This window comes from Equus caballus, chromosome 4 (genome assembly GCF_041296265.1).
Source record: "Equus caballus isolate H_3958 breed thoroughbred chromosome 4, TB-T2T, whole genome shotgun sequence".
Classification (NCBI taxonomy): domain Eukaryota; kingdom Metazoa; phylum Chordata; class Mammalia; order Perissodactyla; family Equidae; genus Equus; species Equus caballus.
This window is the reverse complement of record NC_091687.1, coordinates 110,796,551-110,807,578: the sequence shown is the minus strand read 5'-3', so window position 1 is coordinate 110,807,578 and position 11,028 is coordinate 110,796,551. Positions and strand designations below refer to the sequence as shown.

The 11,028-nt window shown below is 60.9% G+C and overlaps 1 protein-coding gene across 1 annotated transcript; it reads left to right on the top strand.

Moving 5' to 3' along the window:
• Positions 1 to 810: 810 nt before the first annotated feature.
• Positions 811 to 10,387, top strand: SHH (sonic hedgehog signaling molecule). The gene is made up of 3 exons (XM_023640069.2): positions 811 to 1,458; positions 6,521 to 6,782; positions 9,551 to 10,387. The coding sequence occupies exons 1-3, from the start codon at positions 1,150 to 1,152 to the stop codon at positions 10,363 to 10,365; spliced, it is 1,386 nt and encodes a 461-aa protein (XP_023495837.1). The 5' UTR covers positions 811 to 1,149; the 3' UTR covers positions 10,366 to 10,387.
• The last annotated feature ends 641 nt before the right edge of the window (positions 10,388 to 11,028 follow it).

Genomic DNA, 11,028 nt, shown 5'->3' with positions numbered 1-11,028 from the left:
GGGGTGGTGTGTGCACAGCCTTGCCCACTCCCCACTGCCCCCAGGCACAAGGGGCCTCCGCTGACCAGGCAGGCACCAGCACCAGCTCCCTGCTCGAGCTGGGGCACAGCACCCTGACCACTTGGCCTAGCCAGCCGCACAGTGCCTCAGTTCACTCTGTACCAGCCCCTGAGCATGCCTCCATCCCATTTGCAGAGGGCGAGAAATAATGCATTAATTGAAACACCAGTAAAGCAGCAGTATTCCCAAGTTTTTCTAAGGCACTTAAAGCACTTCAAACAGCAATGCTTTAAGATGTGGTCAGTCGGAACTACCGACGCTCGCTCGAGGACGTTGAATATTCAGGAGGAGCTGAAGACCCTCTGTCTTTAAAATGTAGGGAAACCTGGTCTGCACGATAAAGTCTCTGAAAAAATATTTAAATAAGACCTGGGCAGCTATGCTTCTCAAAAATTTGAAAGAATATTTGTTTGATGGTCGAAGCTGGGGGGGTGGTCTAGACGGTCCTTTAAAAACTTAAGTTGGTTTTAACTGAAGCACCTACCATTCTGGAGAAAGTGAAGGGGGAACGCAGAGATGTGTGCACAAAGCAAGAGGAACTGATGTTATCCTAAGGAGCGCGCCTCCGCCCTCCCGCCCACCTCCGTCTCAGGAAAGATTTTTTTTTTTAACTTGAAGCCTTCAGGTGAAAATAAAGCAACAGCAGAAACAGAAAAAAAAATTTTAGTCTTTTTTAGGGTTAAACATCAGAAGACAAGCTTGTGCTGCTTTGGCCAATCAGATGCGCCCCTGCCAGCTATAATATAGCACTGACGGCAGCCTCTCGCACAAGCTTTCAAGGCTTGCTACCATTTAAAATCAGACTCTTTTTGTCTTTTGATTGCTGTCTCGCGCCCCAACTCCGATGTGTTCCGTTATCAGCGACCAGCAGCCAGCCGTTCCAGCCCGCGTCTGGGTGGGGATCAGTGGCGAGTCCCCCGCAGCAGCGGCGGGCAAGGTTATATAGGAAGAGAAAGAGCGAGGCAGAGAGCGAGGGAGCCAGCAGCGAGCCGGAGCGAGCAAGGGAGAGCGGAGCCAGAGCGCACAGGCACACACACACTCGCGCACACACAGACCCGCACAGGGACAGCTTTGAAGTCATTGGGCTCCATGGACGAGATGCTGCTGCTGGCGAGATGTCTGCTGGTGGTTCTGGTCTCCTCACTGCTGATGTGCTCGGGGCTGGCGTGCGGACCCGGCAGGGGATTTGGGAAGAGGCGGCACCCCAAAAAGCTGACCCCTTTAGCCTACAAGCAGTTTATCCCCAACGTGGCCGAGAAGACCCTAGGGGCCAGTGGAAGATACGAAGGGAAGATCTCGAGAAACTCCGAGCGATTTAAGGAACTCACCCCCAATTACAACCCCGACATCATATTTAAGGATGAAGAAAATACCGGAGCGGACCGGCTGATGACTCAGGTAGAAACCCAGCGCCGGGCGTGGAATGTGTTGCTTTCAGGGGGTTACGTGTAACCAAGCAGTTCCAGACTTAGTCTATTTGCTCCTTAGGCAGATAGAAGGCCACCTCACTCTCTCCTTCCCCACCCACCTGGCTCCCTACCTGCCTTCCTCTTCCTGGAGGGCATGGACGGAAGGGTCCAGCTGGAGAAGTTTAGGGTGGGGGTGGGGGAGGAAGGTCGGAGACAGTCCATAGATGGCCCTGATTTGATCAGTCCTGCTGGGACGGCCTTCCCATCCTGCCTCAGCTCTGGCTCATCCCTGGAGGGGACCTCCACTTTGGGGGCATCTGTCCTTCCCAAGTTGGGAGCAGAAATGAAGGGAGGGGGCAAGGATCCCCCCCAAACACAAAGTGGCTTCCAGGTCACTGTACAATGTGGCCTCACACGTCCGGGTCTCCTCTGTGGTATTCTTTCCCACGACTACCCCCACCCCACTGCCCCCCACCACAGACTCTGAATGGGGAAAGCCAGGAGGCAGTTCTGACAAAAGGCAGGGGCTCCAGAGGCAGCTACCTGGTCCCTGATGGGATCAGAGAGCTCCACTGCCATCCGTCGGGGGCAATTGTGCCCATCAGAGTGTGAATGTATTGATATTTCTTTAAGGATGCTCTTTCATTCTCCCAGTCCGCGGTACCTGAGGGGAGGGACTTAGAACTTATTGGCATTGCATCACGCTAGTTTCCAACCTGCTTGCATAGGAATTAGGAGCGACTAAATATCAGCGGGAGGGGGCTGGAAGGGGCACCAAAGCAAAACAAGCATCCTCTCTCCCTCCTCACCTCCGCTTGAGACTTCTGGCTGCAGGTCTCCCCGCCAATGGCAGACTTTCTGAAACTCCACGCGCGTATAACTGAAGCTAGAAATGGATTTCCTGGCAAATATAGGTCAACATCCTTTTTATTGCCCTATTAAAATATTCAAGTCCTACCTTTAGGGCTAGGAGCGCACCGCAGCTGTCGGAGCGGCGCTGGTGGGGCGCAAGTGCAGGGGAGGGTGGGGGCGGGAGGCAGAGCGGAGCCACCTCCAGGCCGCTGGGCTTCCCAGCCCGATTCCCGGCCTTGCTGCGGAGCTGCGACAGGAGAGGGGCAGCCGGCGTGGCCGGCTCGAGCTGACGGAAAGGGAAGAAGAGGGAGGGGAGGAGAGGGACCCCATCCCTCCTTCTCTCTCATCTGCTCCGACCACCTTAAATCTGGATCGCGAGTGTGGACGCGCGCGCCTGTGCCCGAGAGCAGCGCATTAACTGTGCGCAGGCCGCGGGGCGCCCGGTGCGTGCGCCGGCCGGGGCTCCGACCCCCTGGTCACCCTCGCTCCCCGCGGGAGGGAAGTGGTCTTCCCAGGGTCCCTCGGGACCCGGGAGCGGGGAGGCGACGCTAGAGAAAGCGGCGAGGGCGGGGACACCAGAGGTTCCGAGCCGCAGGGTTCACCGTCCGCCCTGGGCTGCGCGGGCCCACGCCGGAGAGGTCCGGGCCTCGCCGCCCTGCTGCCCAGCCGCGCGCCCCAGCAGACGCATTCGGGCTCCGCTTACTCCGGGGCTATCGATCCCGCGGCTAGGGTTTCAGCGCGCGGGGGCTGGGCTGCGGCCGCCCGGCCGCCCTCCACGCGCCCGAGCGCGGGCTCGGCCAGAGCTAATGGCCGGGCTCCGACGGCCGGGATGGCCCCGGCGGCGCGGGCGGGGGCCGGCGGGAGGGGAGGCCGGTTCCAGAACGGGGGCGCAGCGCAGGCTCTGCCGCCTCCCCGTCCCCTGGGCCCCGGCGCCCCAGCCGGAGCCCCCAGCCGGGTCCCCCTTCCGGCGGCCCTGCGGGACCCACGGCCCGCAGTCCCGCGCCCAGCCCTCCCGCCGCCGGGTGCGCGGGCAGCATTTGAACTTCTGACCCTCTGTCAACTTCCCTCAGACGAACGAAACGAAAACAAATACTTTTTTTCCTTGAGCACTGGCTATTCCCGTTCCCAACACAAAAGGACGGGGGAGGGGCAGCCAGCGTGCGGGTGGGGTGGGGAGAGTCAGGCCAGAACTGTATCACGGACCCCACAAATGTCCCCTAAATGCATGGATGGCTGGGGGCGGACTGGAAGGTGCCTCTGAGTTCGTCCCTTCCCTGTCCTTCCTTCTCCTCTGGTTCTAAGAGTTGAAGGAGGGGAGGGATGGGGGGGGGCGGAGGACCCGTGGCGGGCGCGAGGGGCCGGGCGGGGTGAAGGGGTGAAGCCGGCACGCCTCCCAGGCCAGAGGAGGTTAGGGCTCCGGGGGACCTGCTCACCCACCGCTGGCCCCTCATTTAAGATAGCCACCTACACCCTGTTCTCAGGTGCGTGTCCCTCCTGCCCTGTCTCGGCCGTCCCTCCGCGTCTCTCTGTCTCTCTGTCTCTCTAATGTGACTGCCGCCCAAGTCCCTCAACCATGGCAAGATCGTCCCCAGTGGAACTTTCAGAGCAGTTCTGGAACGCAGGAGCTCCTGGTTAATATTAACTCGGAGAGGGGGAAGCGCAGACAGCACCTCTCCCCGCAGGCCGCGGGGGCCGGGGGCTCTGCGGGGGCAGGAGGCCGCGAGGGGCGGCGCAGGGCTGCCGCGGGGACCCGCCTGGGACGCCTCGTTGGGTAGATGTCTGTGTGCGTGGCGGCCCTGGGAACGGCGCTCAGGTGTGGGTTCAGGAGGGCTTTCCTGTTTTCATGGGAGGCGTCTGGCTTCCCGGAGGGGGCGAGGAGGGGGCGGAGAGAGGTGTGTCTAGGCACCAGGGGTCTCTTTTGAAGTTGGGACACCCCTCCCCCGCACCGGGGAAGCCCGTGGGCCGTTGGCGGTGACAGTCCCTGCCCGGGCTTCTGGGCGAGAAGCGCTGCGCAGACTGGGGAGGTGGCGGGAGCTCAGGCGTGGGGAACAACCTGGCCTCGGCCGACACAAAGCCCGCCTGGCGGCCCCGCGGGGCTTCACGGTGGCTGCACAGAGCTGGGCTTGATCCCCGGCACACGACCCAGTGAAGTGACGACCGGCCTGGGGTCCCGGCTTTGCCTGCGTCGATCCGGCCGGGCCGGGGCGCAGAGCGTCCTGCAGCCACGGGCCGAGGCCGCGCCGCGCCTGGAGGCGCCGAGGAGGGCGCGTGGGGCACGGGGCTCCCGCTCGGGCCTGGCTCGGCCACGGGCTCCTCGCCGGGGGTCCTCCAGCTCTTGCCCAAGTGGCGCAGCTCGGGCGCTGGGAGCTGGTGCGCGTCCTCCCCATCGTGCCCTCCCCCTCGCCAGCTGACCGTTGGGAAGCTGTTGAAAGCGTCATCTGCCCCCCAAGAGGAGGAAGCCAGGGTGGGATGGGGGCTCAGGATGCGGGGTGTGTGCGTGTGCTTGTCGGCGGTGTGCGCCTGCGCAGCCGGCTCCACATCCCGGCTCTAAACTGACCCTGGTTTACTGATTGATTTTCATGTAAAACGCGTTCGGTTCTCAAGATGACCTCACTCAAACTCTGCCCTTCCGACTTTTTTTCTTTAAGAAAACTGCTGGCAGGCCTAGCAACCTGCAAGAGCTGATCTGTTACCAGGGCCGCCCCCTCGCTCTATGCCCCCCCCCCCATTTGTTGTATGTTTAACCCTACAACCATGTTACTGGTTTTTATTGCTGCCAAATACACAGGACTTTTCCTGTTGCGCAAGCTGTCACGTCCCTTAAAACGCGGCCGCAGTTCTTGCAAGAGCCCCCTCCTCCCCCGCCCTCTAGGAAGGGTTGCTCCGCACGATGGTCAGGGTGCTCCTCGATGGGTCGCCATCTTTCCATCCCGGGGCTCCGGAGACCTGCCCTGCCCTCTGCAGCAGTCAGCCTGAAACTGTCCCCACTCCCCGGGGTCTGCCGCTCCCTGAGATGCCCCGTCATGATTTTGTCCCCGCTTCCCCTCTTTCAAATCCCGCAACCCATCAGCAGCAGTATAAACTTAGCACCCACCCAAACACACACACTTGACTCAACCCTGTTTTTTCTTGCATCCTTATCTGAATGGAACCAGAATTATGCAGGGAACTCCCACAACCCGGGGTTCCACTTTGCCCTGGTCGGTGTCCCGCCTAGTCAATGTTTCTTTACCCCTACAGGCGGCTTCCGGGGTGGGGGGAGGACCCCAAGGGCGATTCCAAGAGGGAGACTCCCCAGGGCGAGGGCTCCCAGGCGCAGGCCTCTGGGCTCCCATCCCCCACCCTCCGCCTCCACCTCTTAAGTTTGCTCTTCAAACTTGCCGGACACCATTCTGCGCCGGGCCAAGAAAACAAGAGGGGGAAGGGAACAGGTTAGCGAAAACAAGAGACACAATCAGACCACAGAGAGGCCGGGAGAAAAGAGTTCCACGGCAAAAGGAATGTGGCCGTCCAGATAAAGAATGTTTGTCGTCGCCGGGCCACACTGAGAAGTGTAACTCACTTGCTAGCCTTCCACTTCTGGCTCCCCCTCCCCAAGTGTGGCTGTAGGCTTCCCACCTCCCGCCCTCCCTTTGGCTTATTGCTCACCTCAGATAGGCATAGGGTAGCAGGGAGGGTCCAGAGATAAGGCAAGGCTTTTAATTCTTTCAGTGAACAGTGTGTTTTTCTTTATTTCTGCAAAGTTGCACACTGGGCCTCTCTCCGGCCCCCTAGCAAGGGAGTTTGCCCAGGGAGATGGGTGGAGCCTTGCACAGGTGGGAGAAAGGGGGCCACTGAAAGGGGCTGAGGAGTGGAGGGCATGGGGAGCGGGCACTGCTGAGCATGCCCCTGGTGGGTCCTACAGTTTCCTTGTTTCAAAGAAATTTCCTCTGCCCCTCAGGCCACGGTAGGGGCTCTGCCACTTCAGAACTTGGAGCAAGGGCCTCACCTCAGCTCATCTCCAAGAGGACTTGCTCCTCCTGCAGATGGCACCCCTTCTGGCCACCTCAATGCCATCTCGTCTGAGCTGGCCTCGTCTCCCTACCTCTCGACATAGCCCCTGTCCACAGGCCCTGGGCAGCGCAGCCGATGCAGGGGCGGGGATGGGCGGTGGGTGGGCCGGCCTGCTGACCTCTGTGGGTCCCCCCTTCTCTCTGCAGAGATGTAAGGACAAGCTGAATGCCTTGGCCATCTCCGTGATGAACCAGTGGCCAGGAGTGAAGCTGCGGGTCACCGAGGGCTGGGACGAGGACGGCCACCACTCGGAGGAGTCACTGCACTATGAGGGCCGCGCCGTGGACATCACCACGTCGGACCGCGACCGCAGCAAGTACGGCATGCTGGCGCGCCTGGCGGTGGAGGCCGGTTTCGACTGGGTCTACTATGAGTCCAAAGCGCACATCCACTGCTCCGTGAAAGCAGGTGAGGCAGCGGCGGGCCAGCCTCTCCACAGCCCTCACCCCATGCAGACAGCGCCCCTCACCCCTCGCAGCTCCCCATCTGCCCAGGACACATCACCTGTGCCCCACGGCCTGATTGAAGGGAAAGAGAAAAGTGAGGAGAGGCATGCCGGGCAGGGAGGGAGGGAATCAGGTGACAACTCGAGTTTCTGTTGTGAGACCATGCCCTACGAGGTATGTCCCCCCAGCCAGGAATTGCCCCTACTTTTGAGGCCACAGAGGCCCGAGTTCTCTGAGCCCAGATGCAGAGGGCAAAGGCATCCTGAGCACCTCCCCCCACCCTCTTTCTGGAGACCCACTGCAGGTGGCCGAGGCGGGGAAGAAAGATGGGGGGGGTCGACTTTCCTGGGGAGAGACTGCAGGCCTGCAAGGGTAGTCAGGTCTGGCCAAGATCCTTGTCTCATTTAGAGCTTAAGAATAAACCCCCCGCATCTCACCCCCCCCCCCCCCCCAGCACAGGAGGTTCTCTCCAGGGTGTAAGCCCATCGTCCCCTCCCCTCCCCGCTGAGCGCCTGTGGATTCTAAACTAACTCAACTCTCTGCTAAGCCTTTCGGGAGAGGCCTGGTGGGAGGTAATAAACCCGGGAGTTACCACTTCCAACATCTGGAGGCCGCAAGCCCAGAAGCATCGTCCTTATTAGGAGCCAGCTGGGCTGCCCTGAGCCATGGGCAGGGCCAGGAAAGCCGATGGGAGTCTGCAGCTGGAGCCCCAGCCCCAGCGGTGACGCGGACTTCCCTGGGCCTGCAACGCCACATGCTGTTGCTGGCAAGGAATAGCTATGCCAGGAAGGCACCAAGCGCACACGCGCACATCTCCCAACCTGGAGACCGCAGGCGGATCTCTCCAGCTCTCAGCATAAGTTGGCGCATTTAGCAGAACAGTTCACAGTGAATTTCCGAGGAACTGTGTCTTCCCCACCCCCTTCGCCCGTTCTGCCTGTCTGTCTCCTAAATCGTATTTTAATAGCACATGTTAGTAGAAAACACTTTTTAAAGTGTCAAGACACACTTGGTAGGTAAGGAAAAATAGTGGCTTCTGGTCACAACAGAAAGAAAGGTGTGGAAGGGGTGGGGGGAAAGACCGGGCGTACGGCCTGAGAAAGGGTCTGAGCTGCAGGGAAAATGGGAAGGCGGCGCCCCCACTTCGCGGGGCTCTGCGGAGGGAAATGGGGGCGCGGGGGGAGGCCCCGGGCGCGCCTTTCCCCGGACCGCGCGGCTGCGCTCGCCATGCGTGGCCCCCTCCCGGGCCACCCCTGTCCGCGGGGGTCCTACTGGTGGGGGCGAGGGTCCATAAAGGTCTCCTCGCAAATGAGCAGCGGTAATCCTGCCCCGAGAATCTTGCAGAGGGGAGCAGACCCCCGGGGCGCGGAGAGCCGCTCATTGGCATTCCGCGCACGCGGGCTGGGGCGCGGTGCGATGCGTGTCAGGCAGGGTCGTGCGACTCGACGACTCGGGCTCGCCTGCGCCCCGGGTTGCATTCCGGGGGGCTACAGCGGGCCTCCAACGGCCAGGCCCGCACTTCATGCCGGAGAAACCATTGAGAAGATTAAAAACCCTCTGTAATTCCAGCAGGAAGATTCTTTCTCGCCATCTCTATTTGCAAAAAGCATGATCCCCGAGATTGGAATGCAAAGAAGACCGGGCGCTCCCCGCCCCTCCTCCCCGGCCCCTGCGCGCCGCCTCAACTCCGATTATTGTCCTCGGGACAGTGAGCCTCAGAGAGCGACGGAGGGCTCGAGAAAGCGGGTAGTCAAGGGGCCTTGAGAACCCGGCCGCTTCCAGCGCTCCGAGCAGGCCCCGCCATTTAAAATTCAAATACACATCTCGAGTGCTTGGAAGAGAGGCCTGGCTGTGCAAATAGTGCTTGTGAGGCCCGGCTTCTGGAGAGCCCGCGTGTGAATCGCAGGGGGGAGGGGGTGCACCTGAGCAAATAGGGAGGGGGCGGCCAGAGAGCTGGAGAGAGAGTGGGCCGAGAGAGGGGAGGGGGAGACATGGAAGTGTCCCCTCTTCCGAGAGTGTCTCCCATTTATGGCAGAGAGCACAATGACAATGCAGGACCCTTTATTGGACTTTAATTAGAAAATCCACACAAGCCCCGGATTTTCACACCTCGGCCAATTCTCTGGAATGTTTGTCCAGTTGCTACAACTACTACAGCTATTTTTCACCACCCCCCACCCCACCCCGCCCCCCAATAGGCCGACACCAAGGCCCCTGGCTGGGCGCGGGGGCGGGGCGGGGCAGGCGGGCGAGGGGTCCCCGCTGCTCGAGTGTGCAACGCACGAGGGGGCGCCGCGCCCCGCGCCGGGGATGGGAGGGGAGGAGGGTGCGCCCTGGCGCCCGAGTGAGCTCAAGGACGCTTCCTGAGGAATCCAAGTGGAGAGCAAATATCCTCTGAATTCGTGGCGAGGCTGGGTGTGTGCTGAGCCGGGGGATGGGGTGGGAGGAAGGCGGAAGGCAAGGAGTGTAACCCGCCTCCTGCCAGAGACGCCAGCCAACCTGTGTCACCGCCAGTGCAGTCCTACGAGGGGCTTTAAGGAATGTGTCTGCTTCTAAATTTTGTCACAGAGGCAGTGGGGCTGGGGGAGGGAGCGCTGGACCAGCCAGGAATTTCTCCCCAGAGCCGCGCGCATCCCGATCTGGGCGCGCGGGACACCAAGCGTGCGCCCCCCTCCCCGCACGTGCCTCCCTCTCGGAACTCACCACCCTGTCCCTTCTCCTCCTCCGCAGAGAACTCGGTGGCGGCCAAATCGGGCGGCTGCTTCCCGGGCTCCGCCACGGTGCACCTGGAGCGGGGCGGCACCAAGCTGGTGAAGGACCTGCGCCCCGGGGACCGCGTGCTGGCGGCCGACGACCAGGGCCGGCTGCTCTACAGCGACTTCCTCACCTTCCTGGACCGCGACGACGGCGCCAAGAAGGTCTTCTACGTGATCGAGACGAGGGAGCCGCGCGAGCGCCTCCTGCTCACCGCCGCGCACCTGCTCTTCGTCGCGCCGCACAACGACTCGGCCGCGGGGGAGCCAGGGGCGCCGTGGAGCGCGGGGTCGCCGCCGGGGGGCGCGCCGGGTCGCCGGGCGCTCTTCGCCAGCCGCGTGCGCCCGGGCCAGCGCGTGTACGTGGTGGCCGAGCGCGGCGGGGACCGGCGGCTCCTGCCGGCCGCCGTGCACAGCGTGACGCTGCGCGAGGAGGCCACGGGCGCGTACGCGCCTCTCACGGCGCAGGGCACCATCCTCATCAACAGGGTGCTGGCGTCGTGCTACGCGGTCATCGAGGAGCACGGCTGGGCGCACTGGGCCTTCGCGCCCTTCCGCCTGGCGCACGCGCTCCTGGCCGCACTGGCGCCCGCGCGCACGGACCGCGGCGGGGACGGCGACGGCGGGGGCGGCGGGCGCGTCCCTCCGCCCGCGCCGGGAGCGCCAGGTGCGGCCGACGCGCCAGGTGCGGCGGGTGTCCACTGGTACTCGCAGCTGCTCTACCAAATCGGCACCTGGCTGTTGGACAGCGAAGCGCTGCACCCGCTCGGCATGGCGGTCAAGTCCAGCTGAAGGCCGGGCCGGAGGGCGCGGGGCGGGGGCGGGGCGGCGCGGGGCGGGGGGCGCAACAGCGAGATACAGCAAAAGACGCACGGACAAAGCGCGCGCGGAATGAGACTTTAATTATAATATTAATTAAGAATAATAATAATAAAGTAGGACGGTCCAAAGTAGACTCTAAGGAAACGAAGACCCCGGGAAGTTCTGTCGCTGTGTTTAGTTTATATATATATTTTTGAATTTTTTGGTTATTGTTTTATTTTGGTTATTTTTTTTCACCTCTCCTGGCTATTTATTTGTTTGGTATGAATAGATGTTTTAAATAATATGAACCGGACCTTCAAGAGCCTTAAATAGTTTGTTTCTTGGATAATTTATTATTATCACGTGAACTGTGCTCACAGGGGGGAGATTATTTTGTGCGGCCAAGCGACCTCCTCAGAGTCTATTTTTCTACGTGTCCCTCGTCCTGACGTTCAGAAAGCAAAATTCTGTTCTCTGCATTCCTCCTTTGCAACGCTCCTGCTTTTCAGCAAGTGTAAACTAAAAATGTGCTTCGTGGGGGTCCACAAATTATATTTTTATACACAGAATTGTAAATTAGATTTTTTGAGAGATCAATACTTAACTGAATGACATTTCATTTTTGAAATAGTGTAAAATATGAAAATATAT